The sequence below is a fragment of the Falco naumanni genome, chromosome 3, assembly GCF_017639655.2.
Source record: "Falco naumanni isolate bFalNau1 chromosome 3, bFalNau1.pat, whole genome shotgun sequence".
Taxonomy (NCBI): Eukaryota; Metazoa; Chordata; class Aves; order Falconiformes; family Falconidae; genus Falco; species Falco naumanni.
Genome location: NC_054056.1, coordinates 69230561 through 69255968, shown reverse-complemented (window position 1 = coordinate 69255968; position 25408 = coordinate 69230561). Strand labels below are relative to the sequence as shown.

Below are 25408 nucleotides of genomic sequence, written 5' to 3'. Positions count from 1 at the left end.
AATTTAAGCGTATGTGATGTCTTTCACTGAAATAGGAAAATCTGCTTGAGCAGAACAATTTAAAATGCTGTTAAGTGACTTGTCTGCCATCCAGTGCAAGGGCTGATGTTCAGTTTGTGTTGACATAGCCAAGCGGGGTCTCCACTCCTTAAGGACTGATTTTTAGCCCTCGATCAGTGTTAACTTATAAATGAAAGCAATGTATTTGCTTAGTAAGACAACTGATTCAAAGTACAGTAAGAACTACAACCATGTACTCTTTCATCTTTGGTTCTACCACATTTTCTAGCTGTTCGTATAGAGGATAGCAGGTTTTGCTAGAGGCTTCTGTTAAGTGAGGGATGAGTTGGCTTATCAAATCTTCCTCTGTGGTTGCAGGCAGTTCCAGCAGATGTTTTCTTAAGGATCCTGGGTGCCACTGTAGTGGATTGAAGCCATAAGCTTTCAGTGACTCAGACCTCAGTCATGAAAACAGTAAAAGTGGGTATCCGCTCTGGTACCAAGGGAACTGTGCTGGTAGTTACATAAGAAAAGCTTTTGTCATTGGGCAGCTGCTGTTAAACATAGTCATCTCAACACTGTTTCATGCAAGCTCTAGGTTGGTTTAGTTGGGGTTTCTGTAACTTTTTCTCTTGATGCATTTTTATGCTGCGATCTGGATATGCTCTGGTACTCACCAGGAGAGCATGCCATCTTCATGTGCATGTCTGTATATTCTTAGTGTTAACAGGAAACTAGCAACAGCTTTTGTTAATCCTAATTAGGAAAGTCAGATGGTGTGGTAGTCATTAGAGTCCTCTGCATGGTCACTTGGGCATGGGAACTAACAAGCTACCTATGGAATATTCTTGGCATCTGTTGGCCACACATGGGAAAGGAATAGAATTATGTTAATTACAAGTTAGAATGATGATAACCCAGTGAGTAAGTTAAATCTAGTTAATTTACAGTCCAGACACTCAAACATGTGACCCTGTAAATTGGAACATTTCATCGTGGTAACCTTGTATTTGTGATGATAATAATTTATGAAACAAAGGTTAGAGGTTAAGCTTGTTTTCCCTGTCTGTCTTTTTATATCATTTGTAACCCAAAATTCCCCCTCATGCAATATTTCTGAGTTAAATCTGCTTTAAGCTATCATCAGTCACCATTTGAACTGATTTTTCTTTGTTATGCTGCCAACAGAATCAAGTTGGGTTTTTTTGCTGTGCTACTTAAATCATGAAAGTCAGATAAGAGAAAAGAGGGCGCTAGGCTCTACCATCCCCTTTGCTTTGCCAGCATAGGATTAGAGGTTTTGATTAGCAAGCATTGCGTTGCTGTGTGGGAAGCTTGGTTGGATTCCCTTCCTTGATCTCTCAAATGGTGTCTATGCATATGCACAGGTGATGTGTCAGCACGCTGATACTCTGCTTTGACATGTCTCACCAGGTTGTGATGCCTGACTCATTCTCTCTTGGTTGAATGGGTATTCATACTGCAGACATAACACAGAGAGGAATAAAGGCATCTGAGGCTTCAGAATCTTCATAATACTTCCGAGAAGTAAAGCTATTCATTCTGAAGGGCTCCTTCCTCATGAAATGTTGCACAATCTCTGACTGAATGTGCCTTTGTGCCTTGCCCTCTGCTTTGCAGCGCCATAAGTTTAGCTCCAGTACACTTAATACAAGTAGAATTCATCATGTTTACTTAGATATGTCTCTAGTTCATGTTTCATCTGTTTTTTTAATACATTCCCAAAATTTCCAGAAGATTGGGTGCAGAAGGGGACACAGGAGGTCCTCCTCTTCACCCCTCTCCCTCCCTTCAAGAAAAAGTACTGACAGGCAGCTCTTAAAAAACAGAAGCAGTAATTCAAAGCCTGTTTATTAGCTGTTTCATGGTGATTATAATATAAGAATCAACTGTAGCTTTTCCAGGTCACGGCCCAGTTGTTGTCCTTTGGAAGCTGTGTACTTAAGACTCTTGTTGTGTATTTTCCTGCTTTATTCTCCACCCTTTTATAGTTTCCTGTAAGCTTTCAGTAGGCCATGATATGAAAATAAACAAAGAAATCCGTATGAATAACTAGGAAACGCTTCCCTTTCTGTCCCCCAAACCTTTGTTTTGCATCGCTGTCAGTGTGGCTGGTAAGGATGAACCTGTACCGTTGGCTTGCCTTGCTCTTTCTTGGACTGAGGGAGGGAACTTACCATAGCATCGCATCCCTGTCTGCTGCCAGGTCCTAACTGAGGTGGTTCAGTGGCTCCTTCAATGGGGAACCCAGAGGTGACGGGGCAGATGGCTGGCCTTCCTGTTCTCTCCGTGGGCAGCAGGGCTGTGAGCCTGCCTGCGCTAGTTCGTTTGCAGACTATTGTCTGCACCCACTGCTCAAAACAGAGCTTTGTAATTCCATTTATACTTGCAGTTTCTCTCTGAGGTGAGTCTTTTTCCCCTGTACTGTTCCCCCTGCGGTGGGGACCTGGCAGCCCTACTGCTCCGCAGGACCTGAGCACACAGGCGCTCTTCTCTCCTCTGGAGACCTGTGAACAAACACTGAAGTTTCAACAAGCTGGAAGATGACAGAAGTGAAGCAAGGCATTTGTTTCCCACTCATCGTTACTTCTGCATGTCTGCCAAACCTTCTGATGTTTACTTGGTGATAGGTCCCCAAAAGAGCTGCAGCATTACTTCATACCTTGGTTCCAGTTAGTCACGTAATAGCTGTATCAAAGATGCGATAGATTCTTTTTTTGTTCTTCCTTTTTTCAGGTCTAGACAGCTACAGCCACTGCCATGACAATACTTCTGGCAACAAAAAAATGCAACGTGTAGGTTCTATGCAAAGATATATTGGCAAATGTCAATTTAAACAAAAACCTGATTTAAAAAAAAATACGTGTAGGCTGGAGTGTTAGGATTCTGTCTTAATCTATTATTTTAGAGTCTTTGGTTTGTCAGGCTCCCTCTTGACTGGCTACCTTGTCTAAGGATTAGGTATGGCTGAAATAGCTCTACCGACCATATGATCTTGTTGATGGGCTGACAAGTGAGACCATAAACAGATTTCCTTCCATCATCCACCACAGAGGCAAACTTTTTTTCTGCATCAGGTGTTGAGAGCAGTACACTGTCAGCTGTAGACTGTAGAGGTCCATCTAAAAACTGGGCCTGCTAAAGTGTACTTACCAATTCATGCAGCTGCATTCTTCCCGATATCTAGCAATCCACCTCCCTGTGCCCTTTGTTATTATGTCTTATTTATGCCTTAGGCTTATGCTCTTCAACTCTGCCCAGTTTCATCAAGGATCATTTTGGGGGGAGGAAACCAGTTACTTCCTATCAGCTTGATGCACATGAATACTGAAAAATGTAGACAAAAGTTGTCTTTTTCCTGAATTGTGGTGTTCTGGCAGGTAGAGAGCCTTTTCTTTTGGAGTCGGTTCTGCTGTTCTTTGAAATACTGAAATGCAGTCAGCAGTCAACAAATAATATGAAACATAAACCTCTGCAGTGCTTTTGCTACCCTGCTGTGCCTGTCTGCACATTCTTGAGATGCGCTGGGCTTTGCGTACAATCTCACATAGAGAGATGTGAGGCTTACAAAATAATCAAAGCTGCTGAAAGACAATACAACCCCTGCCTTCTTGAAGAAACATTTAACAGATAACGCAATTGAGCAGATGTTTCAGTGACCTTCCATGTTTCCTACTGATGACATGCAGCTTCTTTTTTTGTTTTCTTTATTTTAACAGCATTTCTTTTTTCAGATGTTCTTTTTAGTATATGAGCATGTATGTGTTCTCATCCTTATATATCAATGAAAGCTTGGCTGTTTGTTCAGTCTGTGAAGCCTTGCCAGAGATAAGGACTCCCTTGGTCTAGGCTCAGTACAAAATTAATGTTTCTGTCTTGGAAACATTTTGGACTGTTGGAAACGACTGGACTGTTTGGTGGCGAGGGGTAAGTTTGCTGCAAAAACAAAGGGATCTTACCTTACAGAAATAACCAGGGCGAGTTGAATTAGAGTTGTGAGCATCTGTAACCCTGCAGGAGCCTAAGGAGTGGAAGCAGCAGAAGCAACCTGAAGGCTGGGACAGAAAGAGCTGGTTAATGCCCCTGCTCGCAGATATTGCACGGGTAACTTCTGGCAGGAAGGAAGATGGACTGATCTTCCTGCTCCTACTGGGTGTTAATAAAATGTCTCCGTAAACTGGAGGATAAGCCCTGGTTTAGGTCTTTCCCTCCCTTTTTATCTTTCTGGACTCATTTCCAGCAGTAGTGGATTTACTGTCTTTGCTGTAAGTACTTTCACAGGGAAATAAGATTTCATAATCTGCAGAGATAATATATACTAGAATGAAACTGTTCCAATACTGTGCCTGTCAGAGGCCAGACTGAAAGACAAAGAGATATAAGGCTTGCAGTGGCTGTTCATTACTCCCTTGCATTTGGCTGCGAAGGAGTAACCACACCTGCTCAGTGGACCATGTAGGTATTACAAATCTTTGATCTTTCTGAACTTGTGCTGATTTACTAGAGAAACATTTCATTATTCTTTTTGTCCTAGTAAGAGAGAGAGGGATAGACTTCTATAAAAGTACAGTTTTAGCTTTAGATTGTCTTTAATTTCTTGTTAAATACCTAATTAACACACAGTTAAATTGACTTGTAATTTAAGCTTGCTGTCAGTTTTGTAAAGTCTCCTGATGAAATCATGCCTCTTGCAAAGTGTAATAAAATTCCACTTTAATTTGCAGTCAAGCCAGACTTATGACCATTTAACTTGTATTTCAGCCATGCTGTCTTTTTTTTTTTTTTTTTTTTGATGGCAGGTTGAATAGAGGCTGGGGAGAAACACAACAAGAAATTGTCTCAAATTGTCTCCATCTTCCCCATGAGTTAGTAACATCTGGCTCAAATGTGTATTGCAGGCCCCTCTTAAGCCCTTCTTTCTCTCCTTCCAATAAAAAAGTCTGCCTTTTTCAATGAGGAAATAAGTTTTTTAAAACTGTCGAAAATTTCAAGTTATAAACTGTTTTTTCCAGAAGAAAGGCATTTTAACATCTAGCCCTGACAGCTTCCATGCACTGCATACTTCTTGATTTCGTAACAAGAGGAGATTAATGCTGCCCTTCTATTATATGCTTTGGGATCTGTGTGTACTCCTCTGTAGTCAACCTCCTCGTGAACTGCTGCTTATTAGCAGTGAAGGCACAGACAGCTTTGTGTTTGCACAGCTCAGCTGAAGGAAGGGGAGGATGGCACAGATAGTGACATAGATGGTTCTGAGCATCTCTTTGTACCGAAGCAAAGCTCCAGCTGACTTTTTTTTTTTTTTTTTTGGGGGGGGGGGGGGGGGTGCGCATAGGGTGGGGGTGTAACAACATCGTTGGACTCGATGATTTTTCCAACCTAAATGATTCTATGTGTAATTCTACAATAGATGGCAGACCCTGCTCCTGGTGGCACACAGCCTAAAGCATTTGTTCTGTGCTGAGGAATTTGTAATTTCTTTGTAGTCATTTGGGTTGCAATGAGTAACTGACCTTTTCTTGCCACCAAGCTATCTAATGTTAAATACATAAGTCATAGTAAACTAGTAGTATTACCAAACAGAGTAACTAGAGAATCTAGAATTAAAGACCAATGTCTTATTCAAAGTGCTGGATGAGTATTGTTCATATAATGTGTTATTATTCAGTATGTTGTTTTCCTTCCTTGTTCATGTGAATTCGTGCTTTGTTACTGTGCCCAATTCAGTTCCTGCTCTGAAGTGAGCGTTTTCAGTTTCTTTCTGAACTAACAAAATTTTATCACTACAGTGTCACACAGTTTCAAAAAACTATGTAGCTTTCATGCAGTATTGTAGTCAACTCCATTCTTTACGTAAGGGAGGAGTTTTAAATCAGAAGTAACCCCACTGGATTTACATCTGTCTCAGGTGACTCAAACTTGCTGTGGTTTTTTCTTCAGGGAACTTAAACTATGAAATGTCATTATAAATTGTAATCACAGCTTGCCTTGAGTAGTAGCCACAGCTGGGAATCCTACAGATCAGAACCCTGGATCCTAAATTGGGCAGTCAATTAGGGTTGCATCCAGGTGGCTGTGTTGGTAGTCAGAGGAGAGCAATTGAGAGGTAAGCAGGAGAGAGCAACAACCTCAGGTCAGCCTGTGGTGAACAAACACTGTGTGACAAGTTCTGTAAAATTTAAGAACATCCTGCCCATAGTGATTGCCTGTGAAACAGGGTCATTGCACTAAAGTAGTAGTTTTCATGTGCTCCCTGGTGCAGCTTACAGTCCCTGCTGCTGCATGATGTCCTGGCATGTCCTGACTCCATGTGGGAGGACTTCTGACTTCATTCAGCTCTCCTGCAGCTCCTGAATTTCCTTTGCAAGAAAGTGGGGTGCCTGCAGGAGGAAGGAGCCGCAGTGCCAAGGAAAGCATCTTCCTCTTGGTTAGGCTGTGGCTGACAGGTAAATCCTGAAACCAGGATTTACGTGGTCTGTATGGCAGACTGGGGATTAAAAAGCACAGTTCTCCTCTCTTCCTATTCCTCTGTCTGCGCCTCGGGTGTCAGTCACAACACAGTTTCCATCATCACTTAGCTGAACACCTCCCTGCTAACTCTCCAAATTCCCTGAGCCCAGAGGTGCCAGCTGCCTGGCCTCTCTATTGGATTGCACCAAAAGGGGCTCAGAGCGGACAGGCTGAGGCATTCAGCTTTAGGATGCTGACAAGTTTCTACTGAGTATGTGAAGTGTTTTTCCAAATGCTTGTCCACTGTCAGGTTTCCTGTTGCTACCCATAGTGTCTGCCGGGTATAGCTTTGTCGCTCCCAAAATTTCCACTCTTAATCCTGGGAGGTATTGTAAAGTCTGGAAGAAGAGGTTGCCGTAATTTTTCAAGGTAAAGGGTTTGTCTACAATGGAAGTTTTAGATACTTTCAGTAAGCAGTTAAAATATACAGGGAAGAAAACCGCTGGAGCTACTAAGCCCAAAGATGCCTCTTCCCTGCTCTGGGCATTCTTGAGCCATGAGTTTCCTCTGACAGGTGTGGAGGAGACTCTGGGTGGTTTTGCTAATTGTGCTTAAAGTCCTCTTGCATGGCTGTTGTTTACTTCTGTCTAAGGCAGAATGCTGCAAGAGACAGACCTTGGTCTGACCTGAAGAAGCTGTTCCTGTAGTTAACTACGTTGCTGTAATATAGTGCAGGAATGGCTTCAGCAGGTCAGACCAAAAGTCCTGCTGCTTCTACCCTAGCGTTGGTCTTCGAAGTACATAAATTGTCTTGGCTGAACTTCAAAGAATAGCATGTCCTAAAGCAGACACAAAGTTAGCAAAACTCCAAGGCAACTGATTTTTCAAGTGTAGCAAAGCTTACTAAACACTTGCAAAGTGCAGTCTTGCAAGGGGAAGTATCGGCATCTTTAGTTACTCTGCTGGTAATACTTCACAGTTACTGTGGTCACTTCAGAAAGACAAAATGTATGGAAGGGAATGAAAGGAAGTCTTCTGTCTTGTAAGTTGGTATGTAGCCTTACAACACAGTACTCAAGCGTACTGGTTAGAAGAGTGTGCCCCTGTCAGCGGGGTGCTGGGGTTGCATGGAGGAGCTGAGCCTCTTAGTCTCACTCCTCCCTTGGTGTCCGTGTGTGTACATGTGTGCACACACCTGGCAGGGTGGTGGGACAGGTCTTTTTCATTGGGCATCAGAACCTGCCGAGCTTATGTTAGTTTCCTCCTCTGCTGTTAAGTGGCCTGAAATAGTTCAGTATGGGTGAATTCTCCAATGAGGTTACAAAAGTCTCAAGTCTGATGTGGTGTATTGGGGCAGCAGGGTGTTGTGCACAAAAATGCTGAAGGAGTGAGAAAATATTTCTGTAGGTGGCTGACATCCTGATGTATTTTAATGAAGCTGAGCACTGTTTGGGGATGATAATCCAGTGGCTGCATGCATTGCTAATTTTAAAATGTGGCTTACAGGAGATGCACTAACCATTGATTTTGTTCAGTCTCGTTCTTGTTTTCTGGAGTTGTTTCTTACATTGAATCTTGCTGAGACCAGCCTTTAACTTTGTGGCAGTTAATGTTTCTAAATTTGGGAGGATCACTCTACTGATCTCAAGTCATATAAGCAGCAAATATGTCTGTCTAAGCTTTCGCTGTTGCTGTATTTATAAAAGAAAGCTTTTAAACTTTGTGTTCATGGTGCACAGAGGTGATTGATGTGCCTGGCTGTCCCTGGCAGATCTGCCCAGGGCAGCTGCCTCCGTGTTAGTTCTTGCCTTTTACAAGAGTTAAAAAATAGCCAAGGTTTTTGTGCTGGGGGGAGGTAAAGTCAGCAAGAAACACTTCTTTATAATGTTCTTCTGAAGGTGACCACCTTCAAAAGGATTTTAAATGTGTATGGTTTAATTTTCTATGTTAGCTGAAGTTCTCAAAGGGCTTAGTTTATGGTTAAGGAAAGTTAGGTGCTGTTCCACTGTTTGGGAAGCCTAGGGGGAAAAGGGTTTCAGCCTAGCATTTTGTAATAGCTGTTTGATGCTAAAAACAAAACCAAACCCTTTGTGTTTATTGTTTTGGAATTTTATGATCATGGGTGTGTTTTCTTTCTGTAAAACTTTTAATATTAAGGGCCAAAAAATGCTACCGGTACAGATGCTGTTACACTGAATTAAGTACGCAAATGTCTCTGTACTTATTTACTATTTCTAGAGAGCGTGTGATAAAAGGATCTATTTAAATTTAACTTTGGCTCCCACATGTTCTTTTCGTTCTGACCTGGTGAAATGGGATGTCTTTCACGGCAGGTTCAGGAGACTCCTTGCAATCTTTTGTTGTCTTGTTTGGCTGCTAATAACCGGAAAAAATCCACCGAGCAAAATGGTGAAGAAGTTGACCCAGCAGTTGCCACAGTGACAGTTGTCCAATATAAATATCTTAAAACTCTTCTGTTTATCATCTGTTTTCAGGGCAGTTTAAGCTGCTGGAACAAGACCGAGATATTAAGGAGCCAGTGCAGTATTTTAACAGTGTGGAGGAGGTGGCTAAAGCATTTCCTGAACGAGTTTACGTCATGGAGGAAATAACATTCAACGTTAAGGTAGTCCCTGAATAAATATTTATCTCTGTCCAAATGATTAACTGTTACAACCTTTATATATGTGGCAAGTGAGCAACGGCGCTGTGTGGGAAGTGTGATTTTTTTTTTTTTTTTTTTTTTTTTTTTGAGACAAATGAGCCTTTAATGTTCTGCATTCGGTGATGATGCTCTTTGGGATGTTTTTTGCAGTCTTAAATCAACACGTCCTCTAAGCGCTCTCCTGTCCTATGGCACTTTGGGGAGCAGTCCTGATGATCCATCCAATAATTCATCTAATTAGGATGCTTCTGCCAGATTTTAAACAAATGTTGTTTGTTGCCCACTTTGTCCTCCCCCTCTAGCAGTCTGAATTTTATTCTCTGCTAAGCAGCAGCTGCTCAAATCCCTGTCCAGAAAGCCTTGTTCTCAGAGAGCATGCAGGGTGAAATGATGGGGTTGCTAGTCTCAAAATTACTGCAGCTAAATAGCATTGTGAATAAAACAAAAAACCAAAAGACACACTTGTTCTCTGTGTGCGTGTGTGTTTGTTTGCATGTGCACTCCTCTTGAGCTCGTCAAAGGGTCAGCAATCTCATGAATGTCAGAGGGCTTGCTATCACCAAACACTGCAGAGCAGGGCATGAAACAGAGAACTGGTTCTTCCTTGTCATACCCATATGTGTGACACTACCCCAAGGCAGGTCAGTTCTGCCAGCAGAGCAGGGTGGTTCTTTGGCTTGTCTGGTTTGCTTCAGTTGGTACACCACCTAAGACTGGTAGAAGAGCATCCTAGAACTGGGATGCAGTGGCACAGATCCTCATCATGTACCCTACAGGGGAAACTGGTTGATACCACTGGTGCAAAACCAGTATAGAGTTTCCTGGTCCTGTGTGTAGCAAGGTAGGGTTTGTATAACAATCTTTTAATGGCTTTTTCTCTTACTTGTACTGCTAGAGTTGGGGGGGCATCAGCTAGTTTGCGATTTTTATAGGTGAAACAAGATTGCTGAAGAATGCTGAAGCGCGAGAGCTGATCAGTTAATTCATTTAGCAACACAGACTCATGCCTTTCAAGACAGTATGTTGTTTTCATTTATGCTCTCCATTAACCTGAACCCGTGAAATAGAGCCTTTCGTCAATGAAGGCTGCATGAGAAAGTTGGAACACTTTTGTACATTTAGGACGTAGTTGGACAAATCAAGGCAACAAGAAAATTTAATTTTTACCCAAGAAAATCAGTCTAACCTTGGGACTGCTAGCCTTATCCAGTGCTGTGCCATTACTTCTCAGTTGTTCAATGACCGAATCAAAGGAGTTGTAGAGTAAAACATGCAGCTTTGATTTTTTTAGGAAGAAAGACTTGTTCGAATGTAAAATGTTGTGTCTTGAGTTTCATATGAGTGTTCTTGAAACTCTTCGTCATATTTAGCAAACTGAGAAATAAGTATAGTTTACTGTTAGATATAAAATCAATTTTTAAAAAGTATTATAGTGATACTCCTTAACATAAATAACAGTAATAATAATCCAGGTTTAACCTACTTACACAGTTATCTTGGCAGTATTTCTCATGGCAGTTTTTCCAGTTTCATAGAAGCCTATTCCAAGATTATCATCTTCCAAAAAGTAAATGAACTTAACAGAATCTATTAAAGTGTTTAATAACCCTTTACATGCAAAAGAATTATATATGCTAAAATTTTAATATAGGGGAGATCCTGTCAAGCTGATTAGAGCAAAGGGAGGAATACTAAATGCGGTTGATTTCTGTCCAGTGCAGTGTGCCCATTTAAATTCAGAACAGTATCAGAAGATAGCTAACCAGATATAAAAACATTTACGCTGGGGATGAACTCTGAAGTCTGGGAATTCTTTCTTGTTTCAAACGCTCAAGTCTTTCACGGATAATTTTTGAAGAAAGAGCCTGTAGAGTTACAAGGTGCCATCAGACAGCGACTGCATGGTTTTGTCTGTGATCGTTGAGGTCTGCTTGCATGTGCTGATATGCCATGGTTATGGTTCAACTTGGTGCAAACTTTGTTCCTCCATGTAAATGCTTTGCTGCTCCAGCAGGATTTTACAGCTAGCACTGCTGTTCAGCAAACTGCCTTCTCGCTGTGATGGGCTGCGGGATCTTCTTCAAGATGGTTACTTTATTTTTACTTCATGTATTAGTTGTTAAAGGGAAAAGTAATCCATCTTATCCTAGGGGAGACAGAGGGGATGGGTCTCCCTCCCTCCCTTCCCCACAGTTTTGCAGCTAGGTGGGCTTTCTGGGCGGTGTGTTGAGGCAGGGGGGGTGGGACCTGCCAGATACTTGAAGGAGGGCTATAACACGTGCCAGCAAGCAGAGCTGGGATTGGAAGGTGGAGTCGCTTTGCACAGAATAGCAAAAAAAAATTTTAGACCAGGGGTCCTCACACTTTTTAACCAGGGGGCCGGCGCGGATGCAGTGGCAGGCAGTCACCTGCGGCTGCTTGGTTTCCCCCCCAGCCCCTGGCGGGGGGTTCTGTAAATACCGGGGGCTGGATTGAGGACCCTGGGGGGCCGTATTTGAGGACCCCTGTTTTAGATTAAACCCAACTTTTGTAATGGCTAAAACTACTTCTGGTAACTTCTTTGGATCTATGTATGTACATATCAGTACTGTGCTTGGATGCCCAGTCGGTTGCCACAGGTACCTAGTGGCCAGCAGCATCTATAAGCACAGTAATGTACAATGTTCTGGGGATAAGCTAATTTCACTCAGTCAGTAGGTATTTAATCTGTTCCTGATGGAAAATTAGAGGCATTCTGTCTTTTCTTCACTGACCAGATAGGTGATAACCCTTTTTGTATTAATATTCAGTGCATAGCAGATAATTTTATGTAACAGCATTGCACTACAAAGATGAGGATTTTTTTTGATTCTCCATGCTAGGTAGAAAAAATATTATTGAGAAAGTTGAGCTACTTCAGGGCCCTAGCTTTTGCTGAAGCAACAGCATTGTATTTCTCCAGTTGGCTGCTGTAGTCACGTAGAGATACTGGACTGTACAAATACTCAGGAAGTTGTTTGCATTAAGAGTTAAAAACAGATCTATCAGCAAAAGCCCCATATCATACTGACAGCAATTCACAAAAGTTCTCTTAAAAAGCAAAAATATGGTCTGATAGATTGAACATTGGACAAGCCATTCATTCCTGCACTCTAAAAACCAGCCCAATTAGTGTTGCAGGACCCTTCAAATCTTCTGGGATATCATTTTTGTCCTGAAGATACCACTCCATCTCCCTGGAGAGGCTGTGCAGATCCTTTCCAGGATGGAGAGGTGGGTTAGTTAGTTAGCCCTATAATGATTCCTTTTTTTCCTATCAAAGACATTGTTTGGCTGGTGTGTACTTTTAATATCTGGTTTCTTTATTTTTTTTAAAGTAATCCTCTTTTCACAGTGGTTTAACTGTGTTGGCCCATACAGTATACATTTTTGCAGAAACCAATCTATAGCAAAAACCTTGCACTTTTTATTTTTTACAATTTTAATGCAGTACAGTGACTGATTGCAATTCTTTTGGCTCTGATAAACTTGTCCTGAGTTTCCAAAAAGCACATATAGAAGGTTGTAACCTGCACTGGCATTTTTAGATGCTGCAATAGAGACTTTTTTGAGATCAGTTCATGTGTAGGTTTTAGCTCCAAACTTGCAAGCGATTCATAGTACTTCACCTTGAGAATTAGTGCTTTAGTCCTCTTTTTCCCCTTTGCCTTGTGGACTGATGCCAGCCCTATGAGGCTACAAGCCTCAGCTCCGAGAAGGTTTTCTTCTCTTCCCCCTCTGTCCCCAGTACACACAGGCTGTGCACCGCAGTGTCTTGCACTGGCCGTGCACTGCTGTGGCTGCCCCTTTCCTCCAGCATCTGGTGCGTGGCTTGAGTAAGAAAGAAGCGGACCTGCTGCTTCATACCTACATGGATGCACCTGCTAGAGGGTTTCTGCTCTGAAAGGAGCAAGGATAGTGAGCACCATTGCCTCACAGTGGCCTCAGGAGCTGGCCTGCCTGACATCCCATGTGAAGGGATGCTTCATGTTAGAGCTCTGCGGTATTACCTGTCATGTATTGGGTCAGTTTTGGAACACTTTGATTTATTTGAGACATCCTTAAACAGCACTGAAGCCAGTAGCTTTTTATTGTAGCAGTCAGGTCATGGTGCCTCTCAGCTGAGAGGGAAAATGCACATATGCTAACATGAAGAGTTGTACTAGCTGATTCTTTGTCTTGGGAGGCACATTTATAAAAGAAAAATGGGATATTGTCTTACTGAATTTAGTCAACTTCCTTTAAAAACATTTGCATATTTTTATCTGCTAATAGCTCTCCTGAAGACTCTTTCTATTTTAAAAATCTTTACCCATTTTTTGTGACCTGTAAAAAAAAATTGATGTGGTATGTATTATATAAATGTGTGTAGCGTTATGACTGGTCTCTTTAATAGTAAAAAACTTACGTGGTAACTATGAATCAGACTTAACAGTTAAAAAGAGCTCTACCAAAAAAAAAAAAAAAATTGAACTGTATATCTGAAGTGAATGAAATGCTTGCATTAGTCTAATAAAATCTAGCAGGTATAACAAGCAGTATAAAGCCACAAATCATTTTTATAAGGACTTCCTATGTGTCCAAGTGATTAACAACTTCTACTTCAAAATATAACAAATTAGAACAATTGGAGTCCAGGGTAGGACATTGTCTCAGGTGTTACCAAAATCTATTTTTCTGAGTTAACCTTTCCTTAAACAAAAGAAACTATGTACCTGAGCTTTTCCCAAAGAACGCGTTTCCTAGATAATCATTCGTCGTTTTCCTGATGGCTGTATTCTGCAGTAGATGTAATTGGCTTCTGAATGTTATTGAATTTGTGGGAGTCTTAAAATTTAAAACATAACCCTGTTAGGTTAATTTAAGACTTAACCCACTGCTGTGAAGGAGCATAATCATAGAATCATAAAATGGTTTGGGTTGGAAGACACCTTAAAGATCATCTAGTTCCAACCCTCCTGCCACGGGCAGGGATACCTTCCACTAGAAACATGGCATGATTTTTCTTCTGTTCCAGCACAGTAAAATTCAGCCTCATTTCACCTATTCTTATCCTATAACTGTATTAAAAAAAAAAAAGTTTCCCAGATTTTTTTAATTGATAATAACTGTCTTTAAACGTGCCAGTTGAATCTAAAAATCCATTTGCTGTTTGGCTGGTTGAAATGGATGCCATTAACAAGCAGCTGCTTCATGAGATCTTTGTTGTGAAGCCTGGCCAGTTAGTTACCTCTGTGGTTTCACATCTGACCCATCATTTCCTTCTACAGTGGCTTGTTTGTTTGTGAATCACCAGGGATCTGCGAGTTGGCCAAGCGGGAGCTCCCACAGCCATAGGCTGTGACACCTCCCTCGCTCCAGCCAGTGTCCCACAGGAAGAGAGAACAAGCTGTAACTGCGGCAGCTCAGGTTAAAATATCTGACAGCGTAGCTGGCGTTGTCCAAAGAAGCCATCTGTGGGGACTTGTTGATACTAGAAACCGGTATTCTTACGGAACGCGCCCTCCCAGAAAGAGAGGGTGGGAAGGAATGGTATATGCACAGAGCCCTGTGTGTCCTCAGTCCTCACCAGCTCCGCCGGGGGCAGGGCTGTGTGGCCGCAGCTCACAAGCAGTGCTCTGCCGCAGTTCTGAGGAGAAACCAGCAACGAGTGTCACACCGGTGTTAGCCGCACAAAAACCCAAGCGCTTTCCTTTCATGTCGTGGCGTTTCAAAATGCTGTCTGGCCAGCAGTGTGAACTGTGAATGAGTATTACGTACCATAAATCCTAGCAGTTTCCTGGATTAGACCAATTAGTGCTTGTTTAGATAATTCACAGCTTGGAGGACTTCCTATGCGGAAGCCCCGAGACTGAACGGCTAAGGCGGCACACCTCGGCCGTGCTGCCTGGGCGTTTGCGCTGAGGGGCTCACGGAAGATAATCACAACTTCACAAATATGGGTGAATTGCAGATCACATCTTCCAAGGGGATGCCTTATCTGCGGCACTTCTCAGTTAATAACTGATTGGAATTACAGCCCTGATTTCATGCAGTGGCTGTTCTGTGATGATACTGGAGTTTCAAGCCTGATATTTGAACTGCACACAGCTCCGTGAAGTCCTTAGGGGTTGCGAAGGTGAGGAAGGGATGTACAAATTTAGCATATGTTTTCCTTTGCAATTTTTTTAGTGTGTTCAATATTTCCAAATAAAATGGTCTGTAACAGACCAGTAGCGTTTATCTGACACATCTTCCTTTATGAGCAGATTGCTGCTGCTGCTGAGGAAGAACTTGGTGGGTTCTGTTAGGTCCCTGAAAAGGGCTTTTCACATTAAACCACGCAAATGTGAAGTAGAGCAATCTTTTCTGTAAAGAGTTATTCTAATCTTAAGGAAATAACTTCAGGAACAAATGAGCCTTGGACATCTGTTTTGCTTTTTGCTTTTTTTTTTTTTTTTCTCCAGTACAACTTCCATACTAGAAAAGCACACACATGGCTGTGCATATGTTGTTTAATCTCTTAAATTGCAATTGTGATCAAAAAAATGGGGAAGGAAGTCTATGACTAGGAGAGCAAAGCAGAGGGGGAGTTAGGCATGTGGGGTAGACAGATATTCTTGACTTCTTCAAGGAATAATGTCATCTGTCATTCCGCCTAGCCTGGAAGAGATTATATCAAAGGGCTATGCTTCATCTATAGTGATGACATCATCTTTTCTGCTCCTCAGGGAGCTGAAGATGGTGAAAGAAGAAGTTTGCTTCCCTCAAGAGCCTGGTGAATAAGTTCCAGCAAACAGCAAAAGCAAGGGGACGGGAAAAAGATACCCAAGGGAATCCAGATTTGCTCTGTCATAGCTGTATGGTGCAAGTGGCTGTTTGAATTGCTGGGATATGTGGATTTGTCCTTTCTTTAAAAACTGGTTATGTTTTTTCTCATGCCTTCTTTGGCAATTTCAGTTGTTTCAAATTGGTTGTTTCCCCTCAAGTAAGATGCAGGAATGTGCAGAACAATAAAAAAAGTTCATATGGCCAAACTTCAGGTTAAATACATTGTGCTTAACTACTCAGCTCTTCAAATAAAGTGAGTTTAGTTTCTCCCCATATGTGGTCTTGTAAGTTCAGTCTTAATAGATTTGATATGATTTGAAGTATTATCTTCAGTGGGGGAAACCAAACTTTTTGTTATTATTTTGCAGGTGGCTTCAGGTGAATGCAATGAAGACACTGAGGTTTACAACATTACCCTTAGTACTGGGGATGAGCTCACTTTAATGGGGCAAGCTGAAATCCTTTATGCAAAATCTTCTAAGGAGAAGTCACGACTCAACACTATCTTCAAAAAAATTGGGAAACTCAATTCAATTAGTAAGCTAGGCAGAGGCAAAATGCCCTGCCTCATCTGCATGAACCACAGGACCAACGAAAGCATCAGTCTCCCTTTCCAGTGTAAGGGCAAGTTTAGCACTCGCAGCCCACTGGAGGTGCAGATGCAAGAAGGTGAGCATACGATTCGCAATATAGTAGAAAAAACCAGGCTGCCTGTTAACGTGACTGTGCCGAGTCCTACACCAAGAAACCCTTATGATCTGCATTTTATCCGTGAAGGGCACAGGTACAAGTTTGTCAACATTCAAACAAAGACTGTGGTGGTTTGTTGCGTGCTTCGCGGCAACAAAATTATTCCCATGCATTTTCCCTTGCACTTGACGCTTCCAAAATTTACTCTACCTGACAGTCTGGTGAAGGGGGAGCTGTGGCACGAATCCCTCATCCAGCATTGGTTTAATATATGCCAGGAACAGTTTGACATAGATGAGTATTCCCGTGCCGTGAGAGATGTGAAAACTGATTGGAATGAAGACTGCAAGAGCCCGAAGAAGAGCCGATGCACGGGGCACAGCCACGTGCCCAACTCCCTCAGCTACGCACGGGACGAGCTGACGCAGTCCTTCCACCGGCTCTCGGTGTGCGTCTATGGAAACAACTTGCACGGGAATAGTGAAGTGAACCTCCATGGCTGCAGGGACTTGTGTAACGAGTGGGCGCTCTTCTCTCACGATGCTCTTCAGTACCAGGAGTCTGGTGACAGTAGCAGCGATTACCTTTTTCCTGAAGTTAGCGAAGAATCGATGTTTCTGCCTACAAAACCAGAACTTCCTTATGAAGAGCTGTGGTTGGACCAAGGGTCTGGAAAAGCTGGTGAACAGCCTCTCTCTCGCTCGCTAAGCGAGAAGAACAAATGTGACAACTCCAGAGGGTCTTTCCGATCAAAGTGTGGTACCGCATCTCTTCCTGTGCCTGCAACTGTTGGAGCAACCACAAAGTCTTCAGATGTTTCCCTACCTCCACCTCCAGTGCCTCCCAAATCCGAAGCAGTAAGTCAGTGTTATTTATATCGGTTTGTTTCTTTTTTTAGCTGGTGAACTTTGCTTGGGGATGTTTTTTAGGGAAGACTTGGGAGCGGGGGCACATGGAGGGCAAGGAGATGGTGAAACTTTTTGGGATGTGCAATTTCCAACTAGTTTCCTACCAAGTGTAAGTCATGTCCTAAAAATCACCGAAGTATATTTAATATAACTGATCTAGTAGCTTAATCCTGATACTTTCTGGGTTTTTTAATTTTTTTTTCTAAGTAGTCCTAAATCCTTGTTACTGTGTAGTATCCAGTGCAGGGCAGCGTCAAACTTCTGTGGGGGAACTACCAGTTATATTCACCATGTGATCCCTCACTTCACTAACATGAATGCATTTCTTTTTAGATTCTCAGGGTTTCTGCATTCAAAATTACCAGCTTGTATGCACAAGTAGTTCTGCAGCTTATACAGCATGTTCATTATTATGTCCTTCTGTTAGTGTTTCTGGGGTTTTTTTGCTCACACAAACAAGGTCTAAGAATTGCCGGGTCACTTCCTTCCCTTGCTTTCCACATCATCTCTCCGCATGGCCTCCATGCTTTCTCATATTTTCTGTGGCTGAAGTGTGTGGGGCACCACCCCACTTTGAACAGCCTCAGATCACCTTGGGGTGTGCATCTTCAGTTAACAGTCCCTGATAATGATGACAGCTAGAATTGTCATGGTTTTGAAGTGTTTGTTGGTGTGGGATTGTCCTGTCTGTTAAGGAGTGTATGGCAGATTTTGAAGACTATAAAGTGTCGTTGTCCCCAGGGAAACGGTATCAAACTAGACCTGAACTAATCGCTCTGTAGTGCTTATTGAAAGAAAATATGTTTAAATAAGAACTCTGCAGAGTTGATAAATGAGCCTTGTAGAGGACTCAATTTTAAACATAGCATGTTTTTGGTCCTAGGGTTTCTAATGAAAACTTGTGGGAGAAATCACTATGAATCTGAAATGTCATGGAGACTTCAGAGGCAAAAATACAAATATGTTTTATCAACAGGAGCTTATGTGGGCTGGCCGGAAAATCTACCCGTTGTGTGGTCACTTGACACAGTTATTTGGGGAAAAAAAAAAAAAAGGAAAAATTCCCCCAGGGAAAGGTGTCTAGGAGCCTTTAGCAAAATGTAAATGATACGTACTTACATCATGTGACTCTTGGTGGATATTAGTATTTAACAAATCAGTTTTGCCATTTTTCTGGTGGAATTTAAATTAAAAAATCATTCCACTTGCAAGTGCTGTGGTATTTTCAAGAGCATGGCTGCACAGTAAACTGAGACTAATCTAAGACCAAACTGCAGCAAACCACAGTGATCCCATCCCTTTCCTATTGCCATCTAACAGTCCAGCAGCTTTGGCTGTAGCCTTTCCATCATGATCCAGGTCACAGTCTGGTTGAAAGCTGCATTTATTTGTGCTGGGTTAGCCTGCAGCGGAGTGCTGCGGAGATCCCCCTGGCCAGGCTGTGCAGCTGCTGGGGCGGTGTGGCAAGGGGAGGGGAGGAGGATGCCAGTGCAGACACAAAACGCACAACTGCAGCCCTTTGACTACGCTGCCAAAACTTCCCCAAAAAGCAGCTGCAGCAGCTTGTGCAAAGACAGGGAAGTCAAGACATTACGCGTTCGTAGTAAAGTGTGTTTATGCGTAATGTCTAAGTGCGGGAACCCACGAGCACTCCCTTGCCTGCGAGGTCAGGTATGCACTGAAGCTTTGGCCGGACTGGGACCAAGTACCCAGCAGCACCATACTGGGATGAGGTTCCCTGGCACCCTACACTGACATAAACTGGCGTGGGGCTGGTCCCACCCTCCTCCTCCTTTCCCAGCCACATGGTCCTGGCTCCTCTTTTGTGCTGGCTCTGGCACTCCTGCGCCTGGGCAAGCGGCCAGGTCTGGATCTGGAAAATGATTAGTTTCCTGCTGATTTCTGTGAGCTGAACTGCTTCAGCACGGGGTCAGAGTGCCGGAGCCAGCGCTAGGGAGTGGGTGGGAGAGCGAGGGGGTGCTGGGGTGAGGGCAGCCCTGCTGGCAGGGGGGAGCCGGCCCCCCGGATCAAGCCTGAGGCATGGGTGATGGGATGCTGAGAGAGCATCTGCACAGCATCGGTGTGGACCCTCACATTTGGGGAGATCTCATTGCATAGCAGCTCCCTTCTGGGGGCAGCAGGGTGGCATTTGGGATATAGATGTGTATGCTGCCTGTTAAGGTCTTTTTGAAATGTGCAATTTTGTTACGTGTCTTACATTACTGAGGTAACATGTGAGTGCTGTCAGCGATTTCGGTATTGCTTTCTAGCCACGTAGAAGAAAAAATTTCTGCTAAAGATAGTATCTTGCATTTAGGGGTGGGCAGGGGTTGTAACCCCATAAAAATAAAATAAAAAGTCTACATCTCCGTAGATGATGATAATATAGACTCAGGTTTGTGGCTTCCTGGAACAGCTTTGGAATGAGTATCAGTGACCTACTGAATTCATCAGTGGGCTGGGGCCGAGGAGATGTTTGCATGGTTTCCACGTAGGTTATTTATAGAATAAGTAGATCTCAAGAGCTGCTGATGAACATGCGGTTTAGTCATCACTCCCTCTAGAATGATATTCCATAGATTTCTGTATGAAGGTTGGCTGACAATTGTATTTTTGCATGCACTAAATTTTAAATGTGTGTACAGGAGCTGTTTGCAGGAGAAAAAAGGACAGTTGGGTATTTCAGAAGTTGTTTTGGTTTTCTTTTCTCTGGCAGGTTGAAGAATTCTGATATATTGTGTATTTTCTAAATACCTTTTAGAAAATCAAAGTAGCATGAAGGCAGAAGGGGGAGGGAGGGGGGAAATGCTCTCTGAAATAAGGCCTGTAAATTAGAAATTGCTTCAGTCCCCAAACACTAATTTGCATAAAATCAGAGTCTGTTTTCCTGATTGATTTAAAGCATGTCCCTGATGGAGTGTGCTGGAAGTTCAGGCTCCTGTTGGCAAGGAGCGTTGAACCACTTTGCATTACGCTTGTGGTCTTGCCAGTGATGGGGTGGGTTTTATCTGGGCAGCCTCGAAAGCATCACTGTGACAGGCACCTGCGATGCCCCATTCAGGAGTGACGCCCCAGGTGATGCTGGCAGGGCTTGGGCTGGCACCAAGGAACAGGACCAGAGGTCTTAAAATCAGCGTAGCACCTCACACCGTTGGAAAGGGGTCACTGTCCCCGTGTCACAGGAAGGAGTGTTGGAGAATGGGAGGACTCAGATGGTGACAAATAAAAGTCCCAGGATGTGCAGTGCACGTGCACTTTGTCTGTATCAGGCAGCCGTATGGCATCTAGTGCTTCTGGGCGAAAGAGTGTTGTCTACTAAGAGCAGCAGCAGCCATCGAGGTGATCGTCGTGCTGCACTGTGACTGTTCCCCTCCTCTCCCACACTTATTTCATTACTGTTGTCTTGGACCTAGTGAGGGTAGCTCTTCTCTGAAGTTTCCCCTTGCCCCTGCCAGTTTAATCTGCAAAATCTCTCCTTTTATTCCTTTGCTGGGTTTCCTGAAGGCTGTGTCTGGCATCTGTAATCACAGTCTTGTGACAGGGACCAACTGGGACCGCAAAACGGTATTATTTATGGCCTCGTTCTGATCGGCAATCTAGGTCAGCAAGGGAGCTTGGCATAGTTTGTTACGCCAGCACCTATGAATGCCGGCAGTCTTCCCAGGAAAGAATCCCTTTAACCCCCTGACCGTCTGCTGTGCTCCAGGAGCTCCCCTGAATGGTCTCTAACCCCCATGAGTATATATATTTTTATATATATATATATAAAAAAATATATAATACTGCATGCTATTGAATAAATATATATATATTTATATATAATATATTTATTCAATAGCATGCAGTATTAACTTTGCATAGTCTGACTGCGGAGCGGGGGGGCGGGGGGTGGGGACGGGATGGGACTGAAGTCCTTAGGCATTCTTGGGGCACAGCACTAAAATGGTTGAACAGTTTTATGCCTGAATTCAATAACAAACGTGAATAAAATTGATTTTTTTTTTCTTGAAAGAGCAAATAAGCACCCTTAGAGCAAGATTTATTTCAGTGTTTTATGCTGTTGGGCATTTCCTGTAATTTTGACTTGTTTTGAATTAGGGAAAAAATGTACTACAATGTCCTAGTCCCCAGTTTTCCATTTCAGAAAAGTACTAAATGGGTTGATGCATTTTGAAAGCACTGAAGTGGATTGCAAAAGGTTCCACATTTATTTTGTTTTTAAATAAATTAAGTCACTTTAATTGCTAATTATGTGTTGCAGAACTGCTACGATAACTTTTAGTTCTGCAGTGTTGTTATCTAAGACTGTTTCAGACAAGGAGAACTTAGAGGTCTCCTCCTGCCCAGGGGGAGGTGGTGGGTCTTTAAAAATCCTGCTTGACAGCCTAATTCTCAAGAGCCTTGCTCACCTCTACCCCAACTAAATAAAGTTGCTCTCACAGATATGTACTGATGAGATTAAGATCTTAATTCCATCATTTTTTTCTGTGGGGATGGATATTGATATTTTGCTCCTACACAGGCAGACTAAACTAGATGTCAGATAAGCAGTGCTAGTGTCATGTGTTTTACACTGCAAAGTTGGCTGGCTGCAAAAAGTAGACCTGTTGGCTGGGTGCATTATTTGAACAAACTCTTTTGCCCCCACCTTTCAACTTGTACGTTTTGTAGTTAGCCTTATCCTGGACTGCTTTGACAGCTACAGAAGGGCAGAATCTCCAGATACATATGCTGTTCCTGGGGAAAGGAGGCTGAGAATTATTCTAGAGCTTGGATGGCTGACATCACTGGTGAAGTCAGTCAGGAAACATCGAAGTCTGTTGAGATCTTTTCATTATGTAAGCTTGGTTTGTTACATCTAAATAAACAACGCTAATGAAGTTTAAGCCTAATCAATTGCTCCTTACAAAATGTAAAATATCTAGAACAGTCTGTCTGATTTTGTTTGTTACTGGAAGGTTATATTACATTGTTTCATTACTGCTGCTTTTTAAATGAGTGGATATCAAACTACTGAAGAGCATGCTAAAAAAAGATTGCTAGTAGCTCTCCTGGTAGCAAGGCATTCTTTCGGACTACTTTATGACAGCCGCATACTGTTGCAAATGTATATACTTAGCATAATTTTTCTCTTCTCCCTTTTTAATTACTTCCTTTCACAGAATAAGGCAGAACCAGATGTGTTTCATCTGGTTGAAAGTGCTCTTCCCCAGTTTTTCTCACTGCTTACTTACATGTTCTTCTTTTGTACAGGTAAAAGAGGAATGCAGGCTTCTGAATGCTCCCCCTGTCCCACCGCGGAGTTCAAAGCCGTCCTCCACCAGTCCTTCCATCCCTCCTCGTACAGTCAAACCTACGCGACAGCAGACCCGCTCTCCTAGCCCTACTCTGTCCTACTACTCTTCAGGACTGCACAACATGTATGTGTTTGAGCTGTGAGAGCCCCATACTAGCGCTTTTTGAGAAAGTTAAATTCAGCAGTGCTCTTTTTGAAGGCGCTCCTTTATAAAGGCATGGTACTGTGTCAGAGTGGCTGACTTTTTATGAAATGGGCTAACCTGTCAAGTTATTTTTAAAGATTTAAAGAGGAAGCAAAGCTCCAGCAGAAACTGTGTTTTACTAGATAAGACATAGCAATTTATATCAAATATCTGCTCATTTTGCTATAGGTAATCTCACTGTAAGGTGGCACAGGTTGTCTATATGGAAAATCCCGTACAGTTCTCTATAATCTTGAAGGGCTTGAATCTTCAAACCAAAACATCCTGAAACTAGTTTTCACATGGGATTTCAGTGCTACGTGCATGCAGTGCAGCCAGCTCTGATCAGTGCGGCACAAAAGGGGCATGGTAATCCAGAAATGTGTTGTGCCAGCTGTATGGGATGGGTGTGACAGAGGACAAAGAGGCCAGCAGGCACCACTAAGTGCAAAGTAAGGTGGAGCAAAAGGGGGCCAAACAGCTTCCAGATCAAACTCACTTCAGCACGAACCTAATTCACAAACTGGAAAAACCACTCGCGCTAGTCAAAGTTGACAGTGAATTCTGTATTATGTGGCTGCGTACCTTTTCCTAGCAATGCAGTATTCTTCCTCTGGCTCTAGAAAGTATGTAAGACTTTTGAAGTCTCACCTCCTTTTTGCCGTGAATGTCTTGTTGCTGTTATTTTTAGTATCTCTTCAATGACAAGATACTACCTGCCTGGATATTACAAACTGGCCTGAAACGCCACTGAAATCACTTCAGCCTAGATGCAATTGGTGTAATAATTTATGCTGGAATTGCCTTTCTAAGCCATACTGCTCATTTGCAGCTTAGTGTTGTGTATCTGACACTGATCACTCTAGATCAAGGCTGCTTGTTTGATTTTTTGAAAGCCTGTTGGATAGTTCTGTCAAGGTCTCCTCCACAGGAGGCTGAGCACAAGACCTCCCAGCATGTGGGGCCTGGCAAATGCTGCTGTCTCTCTTTGTAGCTAATAGTACATCTGCCTCCCAAGAAACCAGGAGAACAGTGAGAAGTAAAGCTTCTTGAGAATGCAGGAGGTCGTAGCGAGGTGGGCATCAGTGTCTTCTCCCAAGTAATGAGCCATAGGACAAGAGGAAATAGTCTCAAGTTGCACCAGGGGAGGTTTATCTTGGATATTAGGAAAAATTTCTTCACCAAAAGGGTTGTCAGGCATTGGAACAGGCTGCCCAGGGAGGTGGTTGAGTCACTATCTCTGGAGGTATTTAAAAAGACGTGTAGATGTGGCACTTAGGGATGTGGTTTAGTGGTGGACTTGGCAGTGTTAGGTTAATGGTTGGACTTGATGATTTTAAAGGTCTTTTCCAACCTAAACAAGTCTATGATTCTGTGACTTGTCTTGAACTTGACAATATTTACATGAAATTAATCTCCAGCTTGGGTCCAGGCCAGATATCTCTATTTTGGTAGCATTGACGTAGTGCTGCAGAGAAAGCTGCTAGAAAATCGGCAACGCATGGAGTAACCAGATTGCTGGTGAAGTTGCTTTTCAAGTCTTGCCATTTTTATCATTGATCTTATTTTCTGGATCACAGAAGGTTGCAGCCAATATTTTAAACACAAATAGAGCCGATATGATCTGTCCTTATCTGCCTATAAAAAAGCCTGATTCCTCACTTCAGCTGTGTTTGAGATTTCTCTCGCATCCTTTGGCACTGAGTCCCAGTGAATTAATTTTGGTGGAGGATGAATGAGGAACTGCTTTGGAAATGTTACTTTATCAGTTTTGGGTAATTCTGTTAATCTTTTAAATCATTAAATGTTTCCATTTCTAATATTGAATTAGAGAACAGAAACAGGATCAATCAATTTAATTCCTCTGTATCATTAGTTGTTTACAACTCCTCACTGACTGTCTTCTCTGAATTGAGCAACCTGATGGCTTGGTTTGTGAAAAATGCTTTGCACTGTGTATGTTAGACCAGTTGGCCTTTAAGCAGCCAGAAATGACCAGTTGGCAGTGTATCCTTGTTGAGGGGAAAAAAACCCCCAAACATTTCTGCTATTGCATCTAACTGCTTTAACTGGCAGACTTGTCTTGGTGACATAAACAGGAGAAAAAAGTTTGGAGGGCATGGAATGGAGATAGAGGGATGGTTAGATAGAGGGAAAGTGCATCTGTTGGGGAAGAGGTTTATAACTGGTTTTCCGCTAGTATAGCTGATTTTAGGCATCTGTGCTTTGTGTTTGAGCTGGGCACGTCCAGGTTGGCTTCCTCTCTGACTCACTGTAAGCACACAGGGAACTAATTTTGTGTCAATCTATTCAAAACTATGCTGCTTTTCTGAAAGCTGCTGCCCTCCTCAAGCACTTTTCACTGA

At 42.7% G+C, this 25408-nt stretch overlaps 1 protein-coding gene across 1 annotated transcript in view; it reads left to right on the top strand.

The window, feature by feature from the left end:
- The window catches only part of GAREM1 (GRB2 associated regulator of MAPK1 subtype 1), a 101932-nt gene that overhangs the window by 72215 nt on the left and 4309 nt on the right, over nucleotides 1–25408 (top strand). Inside the window, exons 3-5 of the mRNA XM_040588266.1 lie at nucleotides 8967–9097; nucleotides 16333–17511; nucleotides 22816–22982. Coding sequence (XP_040444200.1) covers nucleotides 8967–9097; nucleotides 16333–17511; nucleotides 22816–22982 — 1477 coding nt within the window. The remainder of the gene's footprint in view (nucleotides 1–8966; nucleotides 9098–16332; nucleotides 17512–22815; nucleotides 22983–25408) is intronic.